General features: G+C 61.8%; 2 protein-coding genes across 2 annotated transcripts in view; both read left to right on the top strand.

Moving 5' to 3' along the window:
• LOC144990052 (uncharacterized) overlaps nucleotides 1-16,479 on the top strand; it is a 32,875-nt gene extending 16,396 nt beyond the window's left edge. The window contains exons 3-4 of the mRNA XM_078942552.1: nucleotides 13,980-14,561; nucleotides 15,579-16,479. Of these exons, the coding sequence (XP_078798678.1) occupies nucleotides 13,980-14,561; nucleotides 15,579-16,415 (1,419 nt within the window). The 3' untranslated portion in view covers nucleotides 16,416-16,479. The remainder of the gene's footprint in view (nucleotides 1-13,979; nucleotides 14,562-15,578) is intronic.
• LOC144990049 (uncharacterized) lies at nucleotides 2,548-12,373 on the top strand. Its single transcript, XM_078942532.1, has 2 exons — nucleotides 2,548-2,566; nucleotides 2,845-12,373. The coding sequence occupies exon 2, from the start codon at nucleotides 4,373-4,375 to the stop codon at nucleotides 10,412-10,414; it is 6,042 nt and encodes a 2,013-aa protein (XP_078798658.1). The 5' UTR covers nucleotides 2,548-2,566; nucleotides 2,845-4,372; the 3' UTR covers nucleotides 10,415-12,373.
• Nucleotides 16,480-19,928: the final 3,449 nt, after the last annotated feature.

The following is a 19,928-nucleotide window of genomic DNA, read 5'->3' on the forward strand; positions in this document are numbered from 1 at the left end:
TTTCCCAGCAATCTGGGTCGCTCTGAACAGACATGCTCTCCAGGTCGCGCGTCGCGCAACTGAGGATAGAACCCCAGTCGTCGTCGCTCTCGCTCAGAGACAGGAGGCAGCCGTGCCAGGGGTCTGAGGCTCGAGCGTCGAGGCTCGCTGGAGGAGCCGCGACGGGCCGCTCGTCGCCGCGATCTAAGGCGCCTCTCAGACTGCTGCGAATCCCGTGGGCAATGTCGCCCAGGTAGGCGTAAGGCGGGTCGTCCGGAGACGACTCCGCGTTGCCTAGGCGGGCAGCGAACCACGAGTCGCGTGCCTCGATCGCGCTCTTCACCGTACAGGGAATGACGTTTAGGGCCATGAAGAAAGGCAGCTGAGCCGTGAGCTCGGGCACGTACAGCTGTGCCGCGCGCAGCACGGTTCGAGCATCGAGCAATCCCTCAAACACGATCAGCATGGCTCTCACGATGCTGCGGTCGTTGTACCCGCGGACAGAGTAGCGGCAAGACGGGTCTGGGCCGACGTCGTCCTCTCCCCAGTCTCCTGTCGTGGCGCGTCGGTCGATCTTCAGTTCCATGGCCGCACGCAAGTGCCTGTCTGCGTCCGTTCCTCCCGGGTTGCGAGCCAGAACCTCGAGAGCGCTGGGACGAGAGTGCAGAGCGTTACCGTACACCAGCACGTACCACGCCGCAAAGTACAACAGACCCGCCACGGTGACTCTCACCGCGGACCGGCCGTCCGCCTCTACTCCTCGCCGGCCCCGCTCTACTCCTCCAAGGTGACGAGGCGCAGAGAGTCTCAACCCGCTGGCCGCGAACGATAGCGCCAGGGTGGAATTCACAAGCGCGTCGGGTAAGCTTTCCCCTTCGGCCGCGAAGCACGGCAAAACGCCTCTCGCCAAAGCCTGTTGCATCGCCTCCTTTTCGCTCTCACTCGTCAACCCTGCGCGCGTCAAGAGGTCCAGGGGGCCCTCGAAATAACGTTCGCAATGCTCGCGCTCCACAGCGACCCACCCTCCAGAGGCGGTGGGCAGAGGCGAGTCTGGTCGCACGAGGTCCTTCACCCGTCGCCATCCTCGCGCCAACGTTTCTAGCGCGTAAGCGGGACTCGGAGACGCGGGCAGAGCCAGGGCCTTGAACAGCTTGTGGCAGGACCTTGTGGGGTTGACAAACACAGGCCAGAACAAGCTGGCGTCAGCCCTGAGCGAGCTGGGTCGAGGCACTTTTAGGCTCAGACGGTCGAGAGCGCACGGCGACACTTTGGGAAAGTGAAGCGCTATGGCGGCCGCTATCGCTTCGGGATCCTGAGCCCGGGCCTCGGTGTGACTGGGGATCTCCGCCAGGGCGACCGGGGTCCCGGAACCCGAGCGACGGAATGTCCTCGGCGCAGGGAGCTCGTACAGCACTTCTCCGGCGGGGGGGACCCGCATGTCCCGCTCCTCGAGGCGATCCCTCGGGTCGAGCCCAGGAGAGACGAAGCCAGTGTTCAGCGCTGCCGTCTCAAACAGTCTGGGGTCCGGCGACACGCTCGTCGTCAGGATGCCTTCTCCCCGGGCGTCCTGATCGTCGAGGAGCATGGGGAGATGATCGTTTGCGTACAGCACCACGATCTTTTCCAAATCCAGCGAGCCGTTTCGCTCGTAGGTTTGAAACGCGACGCAGTGCGCGGCCACCGAAAAAGCCCAAGCGTACATCGCAGCAGCCCCTCCGTGCTGGCGCGTCTCGCAGGCCGGCAAATCCTCTTCTCCTTCCCCGTTCCCTCCTTCTTCTCCTCGTCTGGGGATTTCTCCTTCTCCTCCACCCCCATCTTCTGATTCTGCAAAGTTTTCCGATACGCAGCAGGCGCCCGAAAGGTCCGTCGCAGGGAACGCGGCTTGCTTCTCGAGCGGAAGGAGGGAATGAACGACCCAGCACAGTTGAATCACGGCCTCGTTGCGGACCAGCCAGTCGCGTTCCCGAGAAGCCTCGACCGCAGCGCACTCCATGAGAAATGCGCAATGGGTAAAAATCACCCGACGGCACTCGGAGCACGACAGCTCCAGCATGGAGCTTTCGCAGCGCCGCACCGCCTGCACAGCGGACCAAGGGGTGTATCCGCAGAGCCTCATCTCCCTCACAATGGCCCGAGCCACGACGCCAAGGTCCTTCGCCTCCCCCGGCTTGCAGCAAGGACAAGTCGGGTGGCCCACGAACCTCATCTCACTGTCTGGCGAGCGCGGGACCTCGCGAGCGTCGTAGAACTCCTGAGCCCAGCCCGGTTTCAGTTCGTTGCAGGTGCCACAGTTCCGTTTGCGCATAACGAGCCAGTCAGATCTCAAGATCTTGTGAAGAACCGGCGCGAAAGCCACATCGACGAAAAAGGGCCCGAACATCTCGATCCCGACGGTTGCGTGTTCGCCCCGCCTGAGCCACTTGCTGGCGAGGTGCAGCAGGCCATCGTCATTTTTCTGCTCGAGCACAAATCGTTTCAGGTCGGGCAGGTGAGAGCAGACGTGAGCTGCGCTTCGCAACCGGCCGAGTGCCGCCGCACACTGGTCCACCTCTGACAGCCAGGTTCCGTATTCCGCCGCGTCTCTCAGGTGGACGCTGCCACGGATCGAGGCGAGGCAGTTCCGCACCGTGTAGTAATGCGCGGTCTCGTCCCCGTCCTCCGGGTCGATGCCGCGACCGTACCTTGTCTCGTGCGACAGCACGTAGGGGACCATTCGGCCGGACGAAGCCTCCTCGAAGGTGACCGGCCTGACCGAAATGGATGCCGAGACCCCATCAGATTCCTGGTGCACTGGCTTGTACACCAGGGCCCTGCGCAGGGAGCGCGCGGAGGAGCAATGCGGACAGGGGTCATTCCGGCCGTCAGGTTCAGCGTCGACACCGCCGACCGTCAAGTAATCGCAGTCGACGTCCATGGTAAGGGGGGTGGTCGAGTTGGGCCCGCTGCCGGCCGCGTTAAGTATCTTACCGTGTCCCGTCCCACCCCCATAGGCACACCTTCAGAACGCGAAGAAGGAGCCGGCGGCCTCAAGCCGGCGCCTCGATGCTTGGGCCTCCGTGAGCTCACCGCGTGCCTTGCTCAGGCTGAGCTCCAGAGAGCCTTCGTTCCTCACGACCTTTCTCAACTGAGAGATCAGTAGGGATCTCTCGTAAAGCAGGCTCTTGACGGAGATGTCGCCGATTCCGATTAGGCTCTCGAGAACCGCCAGGTCGCTCCTGATGTCAAAGTAGGCGTCGTTCAAGTGAAAATCCCAGCTCCACATGCCGGAGCCTGCCTCGTCGAGAAGATCGCGCACGTCTTCCACGTGCCCTACGAGGACCCTGTCCCGACCTTCTGAGCTTCGAGGTCTGGCTCGGGAAAGTTCGACGTCCAGCATCCTGAGCGTCCGGGCGCAATCGTCCCCAACGCGCCTGGGCACCAGCAAAGACGCCTTGACAAGCAAGCGACCCACGTACGCTCTTGCCTCGCTCCACGGCTCGCCGTGGCTCACCCCGGGTCTGTCCCGCACGATTTCCACAAATTCCAGCGGCGTAACATCCCTGGAAATCTTTGCGCACATCCCCCTCCACACCTCCATGTATCTCACGTACAGGTCGGTGTAGCGCTCCAGGATCATCCGCAGCGCCTCGCCGTCCGTGTAGCAGGAGTTCAGCGCTTCGCACATGGTCGCCGCCGCCGACGCAGACTCTCGACAGGACTCTCCCTGCCCGGACTCCCCACGCGTGCGATCGTGAGTCCTCCTCGCGGAAAGGCGGACCATTTCTCGGACCAGGTTGTTACGGCCCAGAGCAGCTTGAACCATGAAGTGCAGGCGTTCGTCGCCCGTGTCGACCCTCAGCTCGGGATACCTCTCCAGCACGGTTCTAAAGCCCAACATGAGCTCGGACACCGTTTTCGTGTAGCAGCCCAAGGTCCGTCTGTAGCTCTCGGCAGCGGACTTGCAGTGGGCGTCGTAGGCTTCGCACTTGAGGCACCGGGCAGGCCCTTGTGGTGGATCTCCCGGACCGAGGCCTCCGTCGCTCAGAGAGTCTTCGCGCCGGCGTCTTTCCCGTCTCACGGGTACCCAGGAAATGCTGTACTCGCGTTTGTCCGCGGGTTCGCCCTCAGGTTCGCCTTCGCTGCCTTGAGAGTGCACAGACATGCTCTCTTCGCTTTCGCTGCGCCTCAGGTTCACTAAGGACCTCTCGGATGGAGAGTCCAGATCGAGCGACTCGCCTTCTGTGTACATTTCTACGTCGTCTTGTGGGAACCTTCCGGCTCTGCGCTCGCCGCGCTCCCCTCCGCTCGTCTCACGCTCCCTGCGTTCCACGCTCTCCCTCCGAGCCCTTTCCTCATACCTCCGAAACGCAGACTCCACAGCCTGGACCAGCGTTGCCTGCTGCGATCCGCTGGCATGTCCGGCGGCCCGGCTCCACGCGGAGCAGAAAGTCGCGGTCATGTCCATGGGGTAGAAGCCTTCAGGAGCAGCTCCCTCGAAGCCCGTTTGCCTCCGAAACGTTTGGGAGGGGGCCGTTCGGGGCCAATCGTCCGCATGTGTGATAAGTACATCTGCTACATCTACGCGTGCCTCTGCGCCGGCAAAGCGGAACTCTCGGACGACGAGCTGGCCTACCTGTTCGGGACACGGGGTCGAAACCTGCGAGCCCGCCTTCATCCGCAGTGGCTCGAAGGCTACCGTTTGAGGTGCCGCCACGCATACGAGCAGGAACGTCGGCGGCGCCTGCGCCAGAGCCCCCTGAGCTCCTCGTCGACGCTTTATGCGACGCGGCTGGGTGACGGTGCGCTGATCACCGCCGACGAGGATGGAAGACTGCTGAGCATCCAGCGATTCGCGGAGCCCCGTCCTCCCAGGAGGCTGCGGCCCGCAGACAGCGCATTCGCCGTGTTCAGGGAGACCCTGTCTGTGTTCTCGGACGTGGCCTTCAGGGCGCTCGCAGGCGGTGGGGCCGAGCCCGCTTTGGTGATCTCGAAGCGCTCAGAGATCGAATCGGGCGGCTCTTCCCACTGGTGGCCAGAAACGAGCGTGGGCTACGAGGTCGAGGAGAGGGACGTGAGCGGAGCCGAGGTCGTCCCGGGTATCATCTACGCTTCAGATGGCCTGTCGCTCTACCAGGTGGTGTCTTCTTGGAAGGCTCGCGTTTGCCTCGTCTTCTCGCCCGACTGCCGCGAGGAGGTTGTCCGCACGCTCTGCGCCCTTGCCTTGGGCGACTGCGGGCTGGGGACGCGGTTCGCCCTGCGGTGCGTGCTACCCGGAGAAGGCGACCGCGCGTTCGACCTGAGGGAACTGGAGCCTAAAGATCCTTGGTTCCCGGGGCCCGCGCTAGGCCCCGGCGCCAGCGGGAGGCAGGGATTTCTACGGGAACTGGACGGAACGGCGGAAAGTCGCCACGGCGCATTCTCCGGCCTTGCGGCTCTGAGGGAGGTGATCTCCACGCCACTGGCGTTCTCGGTGCTCGCCGAGAACGACCACGTCGCCGTGCTGAGGCACCTTCTCAGGGATGCTCTGGTGATCGTGCCCAAGTCGAGTCCGAACGCCAGAAGGGGCACGGGCCACCAGGACACTGCAGGTGTGAGCAGAGGCGGGAAGACGACAGCACGGGAAACCCGGGAGGCCGAAAGCAAAAGCGAGAGCAGATTGAGGACGAGGACAGCTGCGGAAGGCCCGAGCGGACGGCTCACCGAATGGTTTCCCAGCGGGCACTCTGTGCTGGAGATCGAGACAGGCGCGCCAGGGGCGCCCCGCCTGCTGATATCCTCGCCGAAGGTCGTCCGAGGGAACTCTAGATCACCGTCTGCAAGCAGGACGCCCACGTTGCGTGTCTACAGGACCCCTCGGTACAGCGGTGTCATGCCGCAGGGCTTCAGGTCAGAGGCGTACCTCTTCGATCGGGCCGTGTGTCTGATCCCCGGGGGCATGGACGTGATCGCTCCTCCTCAGCTCGACGGCGCGAGCTGCGCGGCAGTGCTGTACGCGCTGGAAGTCTTCGCGAGGCTGGCGGGCCCAGACGTACCGACGAGCCTATGGTTCTCGGGGCCCTTGGAGTGGACAGAGGCGCGCGCACTGGTCCTTTCTTACCTACGCATGGAAAACGCGGGCTTCGAACGAGGTTCCAGGGAAAGCAGCATTCGCTTCGAGGCGAGCGACTGCTCCATTCTGTCGAAGCTCAGGCAGATCGTGTCAGAGCACGTACCTGGCACCTGTCCTCGCCTAGCGAGTCTTGGGCCGTCCGAGTCGCCCGAGCGCCCGATGCACGAGGATTTGGAGGGGGACCTGGCTCTGCTGCGGGGCACCCCGAGCAGGGCGCCGCTCTCGGACGCCAGGGGCATCAAAGAGGCAGGTCCGCCGGCCCGCGTGGATTCTCCGTCGATCTGCGAGAGGACCACGGGCCACATCGTCCTTTTCGGGAGGGGGCTCGGGCCGAGCTCTCGTTTCAAGTGGGTCACGATAGGCATACGCACGCTGGGGCCCGCCGACTTGAACATACTGAGGGTCTGCGGGGTGTTTCACTCGAGACGCGGCCGTCACAGGGCCCTCCTGAAGATTCCCGACACGCAGGGCGTGCGCCCGGGCTCCCGCGCATCAGGTGGCGCCCGTTGCACGAGGCTCACCGAGGACTTGCGCGAGATCGCCGCCTCCTCGACTATCCCGCCGCCCGACTGCTACTTTCAGCTGAATTACGCCCCGGAGACAGGGAGGGAACGTATCTGGAGCCGCTCCGGCCACGAACTGGAGCGCTTCCCGCTCACAGCAGACACCGCGTCCAGCCTGGAACGGGCCGTGCGCAGCGATCAGGCCATTGGTTACGAGGAGCGCAGGCTGTCGCGCATTTTCAGATCTTCCCGCCGGACGGCCGGGCGTTGCGAGCTGGAGCTGGCCTTAGACGAGCCTTTCGCTCGAGGCCCATGTGGAGGAGAGCCCCCGCACACGCGTTCGTGGCTCAGGTCGCCGGCGGCGGACCGACAGTGCCGCAGCGCCATCGGGGACGGAGAGTTCTTCCCCACGGTCGAGGTGGCGAGGGCCGAGAAGGAGTCGAGCGGGAGCGTCTCGGAGGACGCCCTCTCCCATCCCCTGCGTGAATACAACCTGAACCTGGCGGCGAACGCGCGCCCTAAGCGCTTCGCTCTGGACAGGGCCGACAGGTGCCCCGGAGAGTGCGGCTCTGCGTACGAAGCCTGCCTGGATGAAGCTGTGATGCTGGGCCACTGCGCGAGAGTCCTGGCGACGAGGGGGGCAGAGAAGGACTTTGACGTGAGCGCCTGCCTGACTCGCTTCTACAGAGCCGTGCACCCTTGCGTGCCAGAGATGAGCCGGGGTGACGTGATGCTCGACTACGAGTTCGTCCTGCACGGACGGGGCCTTCTGCCCCCGGCGCACGCTCTCCTGGGCCACCTGGCCGAGAGCTGCAGACTGACCTGCCACCCGGCCTGCAAGCTGTTCACGCTGAGCAGGCACAGGGGTGCGTCTGCCTGGACCAGGGGAACGGACGCAGAGGTCCGCCACTCGCGCAGCCTCAGGGTCAACACAATCGGAGCCTTCCTCTGCTCCCGGGACCACAGGCTGGCTCCGCTCCTGGCCAGGTGCTGCGAGCCCAGACCCCTGAGCGCTTCCGAGCTCTGCCCCGGGAGCGAGCTGCTGCCTCGGGGGGATGAGGAAGACCTCCTCCTGAGGGCGTACTCTGAGACGCTGGGACCCGCGCTGGTGTTCGAGAGGGTCGAGACCTTCCCGGGCAGAGTTTCGACGAGCCTGGGGGACTGGAGCTTTCTTAGGCTGGCGAGCGAAGGGGCCTCGAGACCCGAGTCGACGGCGTCCGCTAGACGCCCCGGCATGTCCGTGATAGACGGGCACACGGTGGCGTTCGCTTCTGAGTCTCCCCTGTTCTACCTGAGGGGCAAAGGCCCATTGGTTCAGAGGCTGGAGTCCGTGGCCGTGGTCGCGGAGAACTGTTCGCTGTTCCGGACCGACGCGCTGACGAACGAAGACCCCGCGTGGCCTGCTCCCGAGCCGCTCGAGGCCAGGGCACGCATCAAGTGCCTGGACAAAGCGTCCGCCATCGACAAGATGTTCATGCGTCGGGGGCGCAGGGATCCGTTGGAGGGCTACGCCACGAGCGAGAGCTCCTGGGAAAGACTGAAGGACGCTCTGTGGACTTTTGCCAAAGTCCCGGCCGAGACCTCGCGCCCGAGCGACTGGGAGCGAGACTACCCGGTGTCCCGGAGCTCCAGGTCCGCGGGCCCGGAGGGCGCAGGGGTCGAGATCGTCAGATGGCTCTGCGGGGCTCCGCCGGAGGAGTTCACACACCACGGCCGCCCCGGCGAGGGCCTCGGGCGTGTGGAGATGGCAGACGGGCACGCCAGGGCCCTGAACCCAAGAGAGTGGAGAGGGTTCGACGTGCTGCGATCGCGCGTTTTGACGTGCCCCTCGGAAAGAAGGTGGACCAGAGGCCTCTGCGTCGTCACGAATAGAGGCACCAGTCGGTTTCAGCGCGAATCTCGCATGCCCATCTCCAGCCTGATCGAAATAGCGGAGCCCGGAAGGTGGTACGCGAAGCCGGTTCCCGAGGACGACGGCCGCGAGCCGGAGGCCGACGGCGAAGAGGAGCTCGAGAGCTGGAGCTTTCGGGCCGAGGTGAGCTCGGCCGGAGAGTTCGCCGACTCGCTCGCGAGAGCCATGCTCTCGGGGAACACTCACGCAGAGCTGGAGATCAGATGCTCGAGACGCGGTCTGTACGGTTACCTGCAGCGCGCGGTGGCTTGGTTCGCGGGAGCCACGGGCCCCTTCAGGAGTCGCGCCGTAACTGTGTACACCCCGGAGGCAGACTCGCAGACTTTCGCCTGTCGCTGGACCCACGCGCTGCCGAGGGACTTGGACGTGCTGAGGAGCAGAAGGACGGGGTACCTGGTGTCCCGTCCGGACGGCCCGCGGGAGGACGATGCTATCGCGCTTCTGGTCGAAAGGTCCAAAGGGGTCATACCGGTGAGACACTCTGGCAACTTGGTGCTGCATTCCGAGCCCAGGACCCTAAGGGCCGCAGCGATACGGGGCGATCCCGGCCTGCACGTGCTCGTCAGCGCACCCGAGGACGCCGAACCATCGGAGGAGCAGCAGGAGACTCTGCGAATGCGCAACAAAGATTCGCTCATGGCCTTCTGCGAAATGAACGGAGTGCCTGGGGGGATACGAGGCCCCGAGACCTGGAAGGACCCCTCGCCGTGGTCAAAGAGACAGCCAGGATCGTTTTGCTCAAAGGTGGCCGAGCTGAAGTTCAGGTGGGAGTCGGGAACCGAAGCGCCGCTTGAAGCGCCAGCTCGAGGACCTTGCGAATGGCTTCCCCGTCTACGTTCGAGCCCTCCGAGATGGCAGAGGAGCCCAGACGGTCGACTCGTGCTCAAGCGAGACAGGTTTTGGCATTCGGTGGACACAAAGGCGTCGCTCGTCGAGATGAGGCGCCGAGCTGCCTCCCTGACGCTCAATGCAGAGGCGGGAAATGCACAGGTGCAGACCGAGAGAGCTGAAAACGATGAAGACGAACGGGTAGAAGAGGAGGAGGATGAAGAAGAAGAAGAAGAAGAAGACCAAGATCTAGAAGGGGTAGCTGTGGATGAAGGAGAAGAAGGAGACCCTGCGGTACCAACGCCCGCGCCCCTGAGAGTAAAGTGCGACTTTCGAGAGAGAGGCCTTTCGAGTATCCTCACGTTGAACTCTCGACTGGAAATCGAATTGGTTCCAGACGTCCCTGCCGTGGAGGGCCACGTTTTTTTCGCACCCGCTCCCAACCCGGCCTGGAAAAGGCATTTCGATCTGACGGAAAGAGGCAAGCTCGTACGCTATTACAGACCCTGTTCGTTTTCACCCCTGACGTATCACGTTCACACCGTTTTGACGTTCGGCTGCGGCCTCAGGCCAGTGTTTGAGCACGGATCGGCAGACCCGGCGGGGGATAAGATCTTGGACCTGGTCCTTTGCGCTCTGGCGCTGGGCAACGTGCTATCGACGGACGCGCCCCCGGGACGGTTCAGTGTCACGCTGGTGGTGCGCGGAGGCAGAGGGGAGATGCTGAAGCGCGCCCGAGAGCTCTCCCGTTGCGTGATCGTGACGAAGGCAGGGGCCTACGAGTTCGAAGAACTGCCCGAGAGATTGGACCGCGAGTTGGCCGCATCGCCGTCCTCGTCGAGCTACGGGGCGCGACCCGTCTACGGCGAACCCAGGCGGTTCCTCTCAGAGAGCGGAGCGGCCACGTTCGCTCAACTAACAACCCTCTGGCCTCAGGCGGGGCTCAGGTCAGACGTGAAGCACCCGTCGTGTTCGGGGGACCCGCGATGGATAGGACTCATGGTTTGTCTGGCCGAGTGGCAAGGTCACCGGCTCGTCGCGAACGCGCTGGTTCCGGGTGCCCTGGAAGCCCTGATGGCTCCAGAGATGAAGCGAGAGCCGTGACGGCTCGGAGGTCCGTGGCCGAGCAGTACGACAGAGCCTGTGCGGCGCGCCTGCTGGGCCACGCGGACGCAACGCTGCTAGAATTCGCGAGGACTTTCTCCGAGCCCCGCACGGCCGCCTCGACCCCAGCGGACCCGGGCGGAGAGCGAGTGAACGAGTTCACCCTGTGGCTCGCGGTGCGAGGCATAGAAGAAGGAGAAGCCATCGCCAGGCGGCCGGGCCAACCCCTCACGTTCTCCGAAGCCCTGGAGGTGTACGCGAGGCTGAGCAGGGAGTTCGGCACAATCTCGACCGAAGAGTCGTTGCTCGCGCTGGACTCTCTCAGGGACTTTTTCGCGTTGGTGCTGCGCTACCCAATGATTCCGAGGCTGGTCGCAGACACCAAGGAGTGCCCTGAGTGCTATTTCGAAACCGACATTACCCTGGACACTTGGGAAGAAACCAGGAGAATGTTTTCCTGCTGCCACTTCACGCTGAGGCACGAGGGCGCGGAGCCCCCCGTCGACCCGGACTCTGCCGCGTCGGCCGCGCTGGACTTGGGCAACAGCGAAGGCTTCGGGGAGGTGGCCGGGGCCAGGCCGAGCGGAGGCGCGTTTCCCGGGACGGAGCGGCCCGCGGAAGGTACGGGTGGTGGCCCGAGGTCCGTGAGGTTCCTCGAGCAGCTGGAGTCGATCAAGCGGCGGGACGAGATGGACAAACAGATAGCCCTAGGGAAAGAAGTGGTTCATCAGCTCCGATCGTACGTGCGCACGCTGGAGGAGCTGGAAGCCCCGAGGTACCTGAGCACCCATCCCGTGCGCTGGCTGCACCGCTTTTACGGTTCGCTGAACAGGAGCCGAGAAAGGGCCAGGCTCCTGGCGACGCGTTGCCCCGACCCGGCGAGGGAGGACTATCGCACGCGAGCGGGCCTCGAGGTGGAGCAGCTCAAGCTCTCTTTGGCCTCCGTTGCCTCAACGGGTACCAATGACAAACTGCTCTCATACGTGTGCATGGCCTCGCTGGACCCTGTCCGCAGATACACGGACAGGTACAACGGGACGGCCGAGAGGATCGTTCTGTTCAAGCACCTGGTGGCGTCGGGGCTGTCGGTGGAGACCTCGTGGAGCCTGGTGAGGAGCGTGTCTCGGGTAGCGAAGGTTCCGCTGATCGGAGCGACTTTGAGCGAGGGAGTGGACAGACAGCTAAAACACACGACAAGACCCACGCCCTATAACAGAAAAATCGCTTCTCTGGTCTGGCTGTTCGCTCACATCACATCGTACTGCACACTGCGCAAGCTTCCTCATGGATACGTGCTCATGGGAGACTCGCCCGAGGAACTGTCTCGGGACGGGATCTACGTGTTTGATGACGACCACGTTGGATTCAGGCTGTCTGCGAGAGGACAAAGAGGATCGGACTCGGCCCAACCCGTGGCCTCAGCCCACGTGCCCTTCGAGCGCATCGCGGAACTGCTTGCGATGCGAGATCGCGTTTGTGAGATTTTTCGCCGATAGGCTGGCGAGGGCCAACCCAGAAAGCTCGTACGACGCTTTGGTGCGATTCGGACACGCGCCGTTGACCGCCCTGGTCAACCTCCAGTGGAAGAGGGAGGCGCTGCAGAAGCTCAAATCGGATCGTGCTCTGCGATTCTTAGAGCTGCCTCTGGAGAGCGCGGCCCTACGGGAGCAGGACGCGTCCGGCCACGTGGAGACGAGAGAGGCGAAACGCGCGAGGCGCAAAGGGGTGGAATGGAAGAGACCTCTGTGCTCCAAGCGAAAGAAAGGGAGGAAACTGAAAGAGAAGAGATATGGGGATGTCTAAGGCCCTCCTGTGTCTTTGTGCTGCTGTGGAACGTGTGCGAGTTGCTGGTTCTATGTTTGTTGTTTTGTTTTGTTTTTTGTTTCGTTGTCTTTCGTTTCATCGTTTCTTTGTATCATTGGGGTGACATGGTTGGGAAAATAAAGCCGATACACCAAACCTGAATTTGAACAAGCGCTGTTTTGTTTTTTTTTCCGTTCTTTTCTTAAGGGGGGATGAAGGGGTAGAAAAGATGGCAAGGCATGCAAACCAACACATCAGACACATTTTCGTTGGAGATTTTATTGAAGGTAGCGTAGGTACAACACAGCAGAGAAACAACAGCCTCGAGGTACAATGTTCAGCGTGAGATGCGAAGACATCGGACGAAAGGTAGCATGTCGTCATCCCACGCGGATTTGTCTGGATCGCTGCGACGAGGGCGACTCGTCGCTCACGCGGATTCTCTTCTCCTCGACCCTGCCTCTGTGGACCTCGTAAAAGCCCGCCGGAGAGGGCATCCTCCTTTTGCCTCGGGAGCGGCATCGGAGCGCGTTTCCATTTTCTCCGAGCGAGGCTCGGACTGGCTCGCGGCCCTTACTGTGGCCGGGAGGCATTTCAGCTCGCTGCTCTGACCCGATAGAGAAACGTAGTCGTCCAAGGCGGCCCTCACGACCAGTGGCAGGAGTCTACCCGGGTCGGCGTCGGCGAGCGCTCTCTGAAACTGAGGCCGTTTCACGTGCAGGTGGACGTTGGTAGAGAGCATGGACCACTGGTTGTGCCTGGCGAGGGTCTTGTCGAAAAACATGAGCACCAGGGTCCTGTTGTCGAACATTTCGCTCAGCACGGCGAGTTTTAAGTAAGGGAAGAAGCAAAGAGAGGCCATGATCACCAGAGTGTAAAAGCCGTCTCTCCTCGAGTGCTTGTCGCTTTGCTTGTTCACCATTTTCTTCACGAAGCGCTTGATCCTAGCTTCGGGTGAGCAGAAAAGGGTGGACACGGCGGCTGCGCTTTTGAGAGCGGCGTCCCTCACGGTTCCCAGATCTCCTAGGTCCGCTCGGACCCGCTCGCCGACGGTCCGGAACTCGATACAGCCCGCGAGCCTGAACACTCGAGAGGTCCATCGGCAGCGCTGCGACGGGACTTGACCCTCTCCGCGCTCAACGGTCCGGTACTCGTCTGCAAATTCCCGCGTGAGGATGGTGGAGAAAAGTGCAATCATGGCCGGCAGGCAGGATTTCAGCACCCGCGCCGATACGCCGCACTGGTCTTCGACCCACGGACCTCCGCGAGGTCCGCCCGTCCGCGGGTCAACTTCCAATGCTCCGTAGCCCACCGTCGCCTCCGTCCCAGAGTACCAGGGCCCCCTGAAGTCAGGGTCCTCCCTGCGAAATGCGGCTAGCCCCACCACGGGGCAGGAAAATTCCCCCGACGCCGAGGCGTAAGAAACTCGGGCGGCCATAGCCCGCACGAGGGCGCAGTCGAATCCCGAGCACGAGTGCTTGCTGAGGTGCGCTGAGCATACGTAACAGCCCGGGATGTATCGGTCGTCAAAAGCGCATTCCTCCTCCACGCAGTGGCTCACCCACTGCGGATCGTCTATTAATTCTGAAGGCCAGCGGTCCATCGGCGCTTCCCTTAGCGTCTCTCGATTCTCCTCCTCTCCCTTCGTATTTCCCTTAGCGTCTCTCGATTCTCCTCCTCTCCCTTCGTATTTCCTTTCTCTGTGTTCTTCTCCTTTCCCTTTTCTTTGTTCCTTATCAATTTTTATTGCCTCTCTTCACAGGCGAGCAGGGGACAGAGCGCCGACCTCATCCTGGTGGACGAAGTAGGCTTCGTGAATTCCAAGGTGCTTCTGGCCGTCCTGCCCAACATCGCGTTCAGAGGACGGAAACAGGTTCACATCACCAGCCACGTCAACAACACGCCTTGGCTGAACAAGGTCGCGGACATCCGCGACGACCGGGGAGGCCCCGCTTACCACGTGGTGTCTCAGAGTTTCAAATGCGCATACCACGAAAGGGATCCGGGGCTCACCTGCTGCTGCCTCGGCGTCTACTGCCCGCAACACATTTCGGTGGACGGGCAGCTCAAGGAGCTCATGAACATGGTCTCACCCAAGGGTTTCGAGAGCGAGGTCACAGGCAGCAGCAGCACTTCGTCCGAGGACATCAAGACCGACACCACAGTCCCGTTCGAGGCTTCCGTCATCAACAGGTTCCTGTCCAACAACTGTTGGGCCCTGGAAGACGTGGCCCGATCGATCGTGACCAAGGCTTACTTGTGTCTGGACCCAACCTTCGGGGGAGGTTCCAGGTCCTGCGCCGGAGTGTGTTGCGCCGTGGAGATCGCTGGAGGCAAGCTAGTGGTAGGTCTCCCGCCCACGATCGGCGCCTTCCTTCTCTGTCCCCCCTAAACCGGACACCAGAAGATCTCTAAAAACGTACCCGTAATCGGGAGCCGGCCCGGGAAGAGCTCGCTCCTGGGGCCCGGGCTTCACGTCCATCAGGGTGCAGATGTACGCGCTCACGCGGTTCTCGTCCTGCACGCTGAGGGAGGTCTCCGCGTCTGGCACGGAGCACGAGATGAGCTCCAGGGCCTGTTCCCAGACCCCGCACTCGCAACTCCCCACGCTATGCCCCGACAGCTCCATCAGCCAGCCCGTAATGGCGAGCGCCACCACCGTGTGCAGAGAGGCCACGTTCCGGGAGCTGGCCTTTACCAGGGCCAGGTACTTTAGGGGCCCGCCGCGCACAGACTCTGCAGAGGCAAAGGCAGAGAGAACCATCTCCTCGTGCCCACGCCACTCATGCTGGCTCATGCAATCGTGCACAAAACGTCTCGGCACGCTGTTTCCGAGGGCAAGGGTCACTGCCTCCGAAAGCTCCACGGGGACACGCGGGCCCGAAGCCAGAGCTTCTCGTCCCGAGTGCTCGTTCCTCGAACTCAGCACGTAATGAGAGACGAGCGAGTCTGTCACCAGTATCCTCGCGGGCGAGAACGACACCACCTGACTGTACGCCGTCCTCAGTTGCCCGATGTCCATCTCGACGAACAGGTCCATGTTGCGGCGGAACGAAGCGAGGGCTACCATGAACTCGTACCGGGAGAGTAGCAGCTCCCACGGCATGCTCATCAGGCTCAAGAGTTGTCTTCGAGCCCTGCGGCACGCGGGGCAGAAAGACATGTTGACAAAGCGTAACCTTAGTCTTACTCGAAGGGTGATATTGCAACAAGTGATGATGATGATGATAATGATGATGATGATGATGATGATGATTAAGAAGCTGAATGTGATCGTGTTGAGCGCCCAGCGGTTTCCTATGTGCAATTCGTTTCTCGCCACAAAGTACCTAAACCCGCTTTCTCCCCCGTCTCTTTGCAGATCATGTCACTGGACGAGCTGGAGATACGTGACCTAGATCAAGTCACCAGGGTGTACGCGGCCCTATTGAGCGCTCACGTCAGGCTGCTCAAAGTCCTTTTGCCCTCAGCGCACTGGAAAGAGGTGCCGGTGGTTGTGGTGTTTGAGCAAAACACCTACGTGAATGCGCTGGCCGACCTGAAGGAGCTGCTCGAACACGCTCTGGCACGCGCTGGCTTCAGGGTGCTCTTTTACAGCAAGTGGTCCCAGGTCAACTCCAGGTACATGCTGGGGAAACACGTCAGTGCCAAGACCAAACTGGCCATGGTGCTCAGCACCGTGTCCGCCATAGAGAGGGACGATCTGGGCTACTGTGAGTGCGTCATGTCCCTCGGCTGGGCCGTGCTGGCCGAGGCTGTGGGGAAGGGCAGAGCCGTGGAAGCCACCCTGGGCGTCTCTCGGGGCGCCGGCTCCAGCACGAGAACCGGCTCCTCCATGGCCGTGCACATGTACAGGAGGTCGAGGAGCGGTATCAATTTGGCCACGGACGCGACCGCTCGAGCTCTGGAGATCCGAGACACCATCTCCCTACCCGACAGCAGGTTGGCCGACAGGTTGCACGCAGAGCACGGGAAGCGGCTCTTGGGCAAACTGAGGGAGGAAATGGCTGCCGTCTCGATCAAGGAGTCAGCCAAGGGCGGCGGGGGGACCGTGGTCACCGGAGGCAAAAAGTCCAAGGGGGGCGAATACACCAGGGACGACGTGCTCTCCGCGTTTCTGCTCCTTTGCCACACAAAAGACGAGATTCACGGGGGAGAGAGCTCCGTGAGAATATGCGGAGAGGTTCATTGTACGTGAAATGCAGCTGTGTTTTGTTTTGTTTCACCTCAATAAAATGAAAAGGGAAAAGGCTCAAACGCTTGCTGTTGCCGGTGGTCACGTTTCTTTATTTCATTTTATGTCCCCCATTTCAAACTCCCGGCGTTAGGGTTTCGAACCCATGCTCCCCCTAAACCTTTCACTGCACGAGCGTCGGGAGCTCTCGACAAAACCCAAGCACACTGGTTATCAGATAGCAGAACCTTTATTGAGTCTCATAAGATAAAGATGGTAGCGAAAATGTGAACAGACACACACACAGCAAGCAGAACTTCAATCGTCGTCTTCAAACACGACGCCTTTAGGCTCAGAGAAGAGGGGGAAGGAACCCGGATCGAACCAGTATCCTTCTTCGTCGATGGCCAGGCCCAGTCCTCGCATGTGGTCTACAACGTCTGGGTGGTGCCACCGGAGTGCTGGGTCGTAGCGATCATAATTTTCTATGCTGCTGTCTTCCTCATCGTCATCGGAGGAGCTGTAGATCTCGCTTCCCGATGAATCGGACGGGGGCTCGAAATCGATCCGCGGCTCTGCGATCCCAGGGTTCGACGAGAGCTGGAGGTAAAGGACGCTGTCCGGTTCGGCCTCGGTCTCCTCAAGGCCCGAATCGCCGTCATGCTCCGAGCGGGCCATCTCTCTGGGCGAGAATACGGGAACAACACCGTCTCCTTCGGGACTGCGGGCCGTGGTGAACGATTCAGTGTCCGTTGTGACCGTGAAGGAGGATGCCCTGGTGCGCGTCACATCCGAGGAGTACAAGTCTTGTTCTGGAGTGGTTGACATTGCTGCAGTGGCGGATGGGCTTGTTGTATCAGACTGCTTTCGTGTGAGTGTACGCTCCAGAAACAGACAAGTAGACAAGACCGAGGCTTCGTCTCTTCGCTCTTATGCTGCTTATGGGCTCAAGTAGACGGGAAAGGCTCGTCCGACCTCGTTCATCTCCACGGAACATAGACCGGAGCTCTGAGGTGTAAAGTGGTTCCGATGAAAATGGGTAGAAAATGAAATAAAATTAAAAAAAAAAATTATTACACACACTCTAAATTTCTAAATTCAGCCCCGTTGCCTTGCGCTTGTACGGGTGCTTGCTGCGACGCTCAGGACTTGTTATCTCGGCAGCCCCACGCGTATCCATCCTCTTCGCTGTCGTACTCCGATGGACCTTTCGAATCCGTGACTTCCTCGTCACCACAATAGATCGAACGGATTCCCCTGGCGAAGAGGCGCTCCACGGGTTTCAGGTCTCGACGGACTGGAGGGGGGAAGCCAGGCCAGCGTCTTTCGGATGGGTCGAGGTCCCAGTTAGCCAGACTCGGGCTGACGGGGCGAGCGGCATGGCGGTGCTGGACTTTCACACGATCCGTTGCCCCGAGCCTGAGGTTGCCAAAGCTTTCCCGCAAGCGGTCTCGCTCATCGCCACTCTCGTCGTCCTCGGTCGATCGGTCGCCATCCTCGCATCTCCGCCCCGAGTTCAACCACCCCCCGGCCCTTCGATAGTCCCCGACGTCCGGGATCGTCTCTCCCTGGGGCCGGCTGTCTTTCTCGCGCTCCAAGAGCTTGCGTATCACTTCGTAGTCGTGCCGCGACGCCTCGTTCTCATCCTCGTTGTCCTCCTTCCCCACCACCTCGTCCTCCCGTTCGTCCTGTTCGGAAATCGTGTCCTTCACGCACAGCTTTATCACGTCTTCCGCCGACTCCCCCAATATTCTGGACTCGGATTTCGAGTAGGCGTACCACCCGGCCCCGTCCGGGCGCTTGCGCACCTGGTACTGGACCGTGCAATCTCTGCCTCGCACCCACACGTCGCACGCAGCTTGCTTGAAGACCACGCGGTAGCTGCCAAAGCGGGTGCTGAGCATGGACCTAATCGTTTCTTCCTTGTCTCCGAACTTGGGAGGGTCCATGTCTTCGGTGGAGCGAGAGCTGATCACGGCGGCCTTCGCGGGTCAGCGTCCAGGGTTAATGAGCGGCGGTTTCTGCGCCCAAAAGACCTGCCATGCTCAACAGTCGGAGAGAAAGAAAGCGCAGGCGAACGCCAATCTCGCGAACCGACTGTCGCGCAGCCTGACGGAGAGGCTCAGCTCCAAAAACTCTTCTCGAACCAGCCACCTCGCCCCGAGGAGATCCACTCTGCGCCAGAGCTCATCCACAGCCGGGTCCCCCTCCACCAAGGCGAAATACGTGGCGTAGAGAGGTGCGAGGATCGAGAGCAACTCCTGACCAGAACGTATCTCTCGAGCGGAGACGCCGCATTCCTCGACGGGGGCCTTACGATTCTGGGGAGGTGCGGAAGCGAGGCCGCCGCTTTGCTTCTCCACGGGCAAAGGGTACCTGGCATACAGGTTGTAGAAGCGGCCTCGGCTCAGGCGGCACGCGTCCCCGCAAAGCCCGATCAAGGCTGAGTGCGCAGCGCTCGAGTCCTCGGTGAGCCGGGAGCACAGCTCGGGCTGCACTTCCCAGAGAGCCAGGGCGTCCGTGAGATTTCGGTGCCTCAGCAGAGACAACTTGGCGTCTTCGAAAGGCGAGTCGACGACGACCAACCTTCCGTCGGTGGTGAGCCAGAAAGATTTCATCCCGAAGACGTCCGAGAGCCTTCCCTCGCAGCAGAATTCGGGATCGCCGTCTCCCGACATCATTACGCGGTTGAAGCGAACTCTTTCGAGATCTGTTAAAACTCCCGGCAGGCACGCGTCTCTCGGTCGCGCCGCATCGCTGACGGGAATCCCGGAGAAGAGCCAGCAGTACCTGAAGTGGATTTTGAGCGGCAGCACAAACTCGCTCACGGCGGCCTTGCAGGGACGTCTTTCTGCGTCGCGGGTTCGGCGAGCCCAGGCACTGTGCGCGATGAGCTCCGCCGGACACAGCGCCTCACCCGCTGCCCTCTCCTCGAGCAGCGAGCTCACGCGTGGACCTGGGCCATTGCGCCTAGCGCGCCCTGGCCTGTCGAGAGCCCCGTGGAGAGCTCTGTCACCAGACCCTGATGACATCCTTTGGTTGCGAAGAGAAATCGTGCGCGATCCCGTGCCTGGCTCCAGGCCGCCGGTGCCTTTGGCTGTGGCTGTGGACTGCGTACGGCTCAGGCTCTACAAGGATCAGGTCGAGGAGGAGAGCAGGCGCTCGGAACGGGAGAGGGTCTCGGAATACAACCGGCTGATGACAGACCGAGTGGCGCAAGCCGTCTTGATTCGCGAGCTGGGTTTGGAAGGCGCGAAGGCGAGGGTGCGCGAGATACGGGCCTCTGGAAATCTAGAAGGGGACGCCTCCGATCGCCTCATGTATCGATTTCGGCGCATGGTAGAACGGGTGTTTGAATATTTCCAAACGAACGGCATGCGCATGGAGCCCTTTCAGATGGAGCTCTTGAGAGGAGTCGTGCTGGGCGTCACCGAGGCACAGTTCGGAGACGAGCTCTTCAGGCACAAGCACGCCCTGCTGAGCACGCTGAACCTCGCGCCTCTTGGTTCCGAGAGCTACGATTACCAGGACCCGGCG

Source organism: Oryzias latipes, chromosome 2, assembly GCF_053564925.1.
Source record: "Oryzias latipes strain Hd-rR chromosome 2, Olatipes_Hd-rR_3.1".
Classification (NCBI taxonomy): Eukaryota; Metazoa; Chordata; class Actinopteri; order Beloniformes; family Adrianichthyidae; genus Oryzias; species Oryzias latipes.

Bases quoted from the DNA above. Each gene is read 5' to 3' on its own strand.
- LOC144990049 (XM_078942532.1), top strand. From the start codon at position 4,373: ATGTCCGGCGGCCCGGCTCCACGCGGAGCAGAAAGTCGCGGTCATGTC.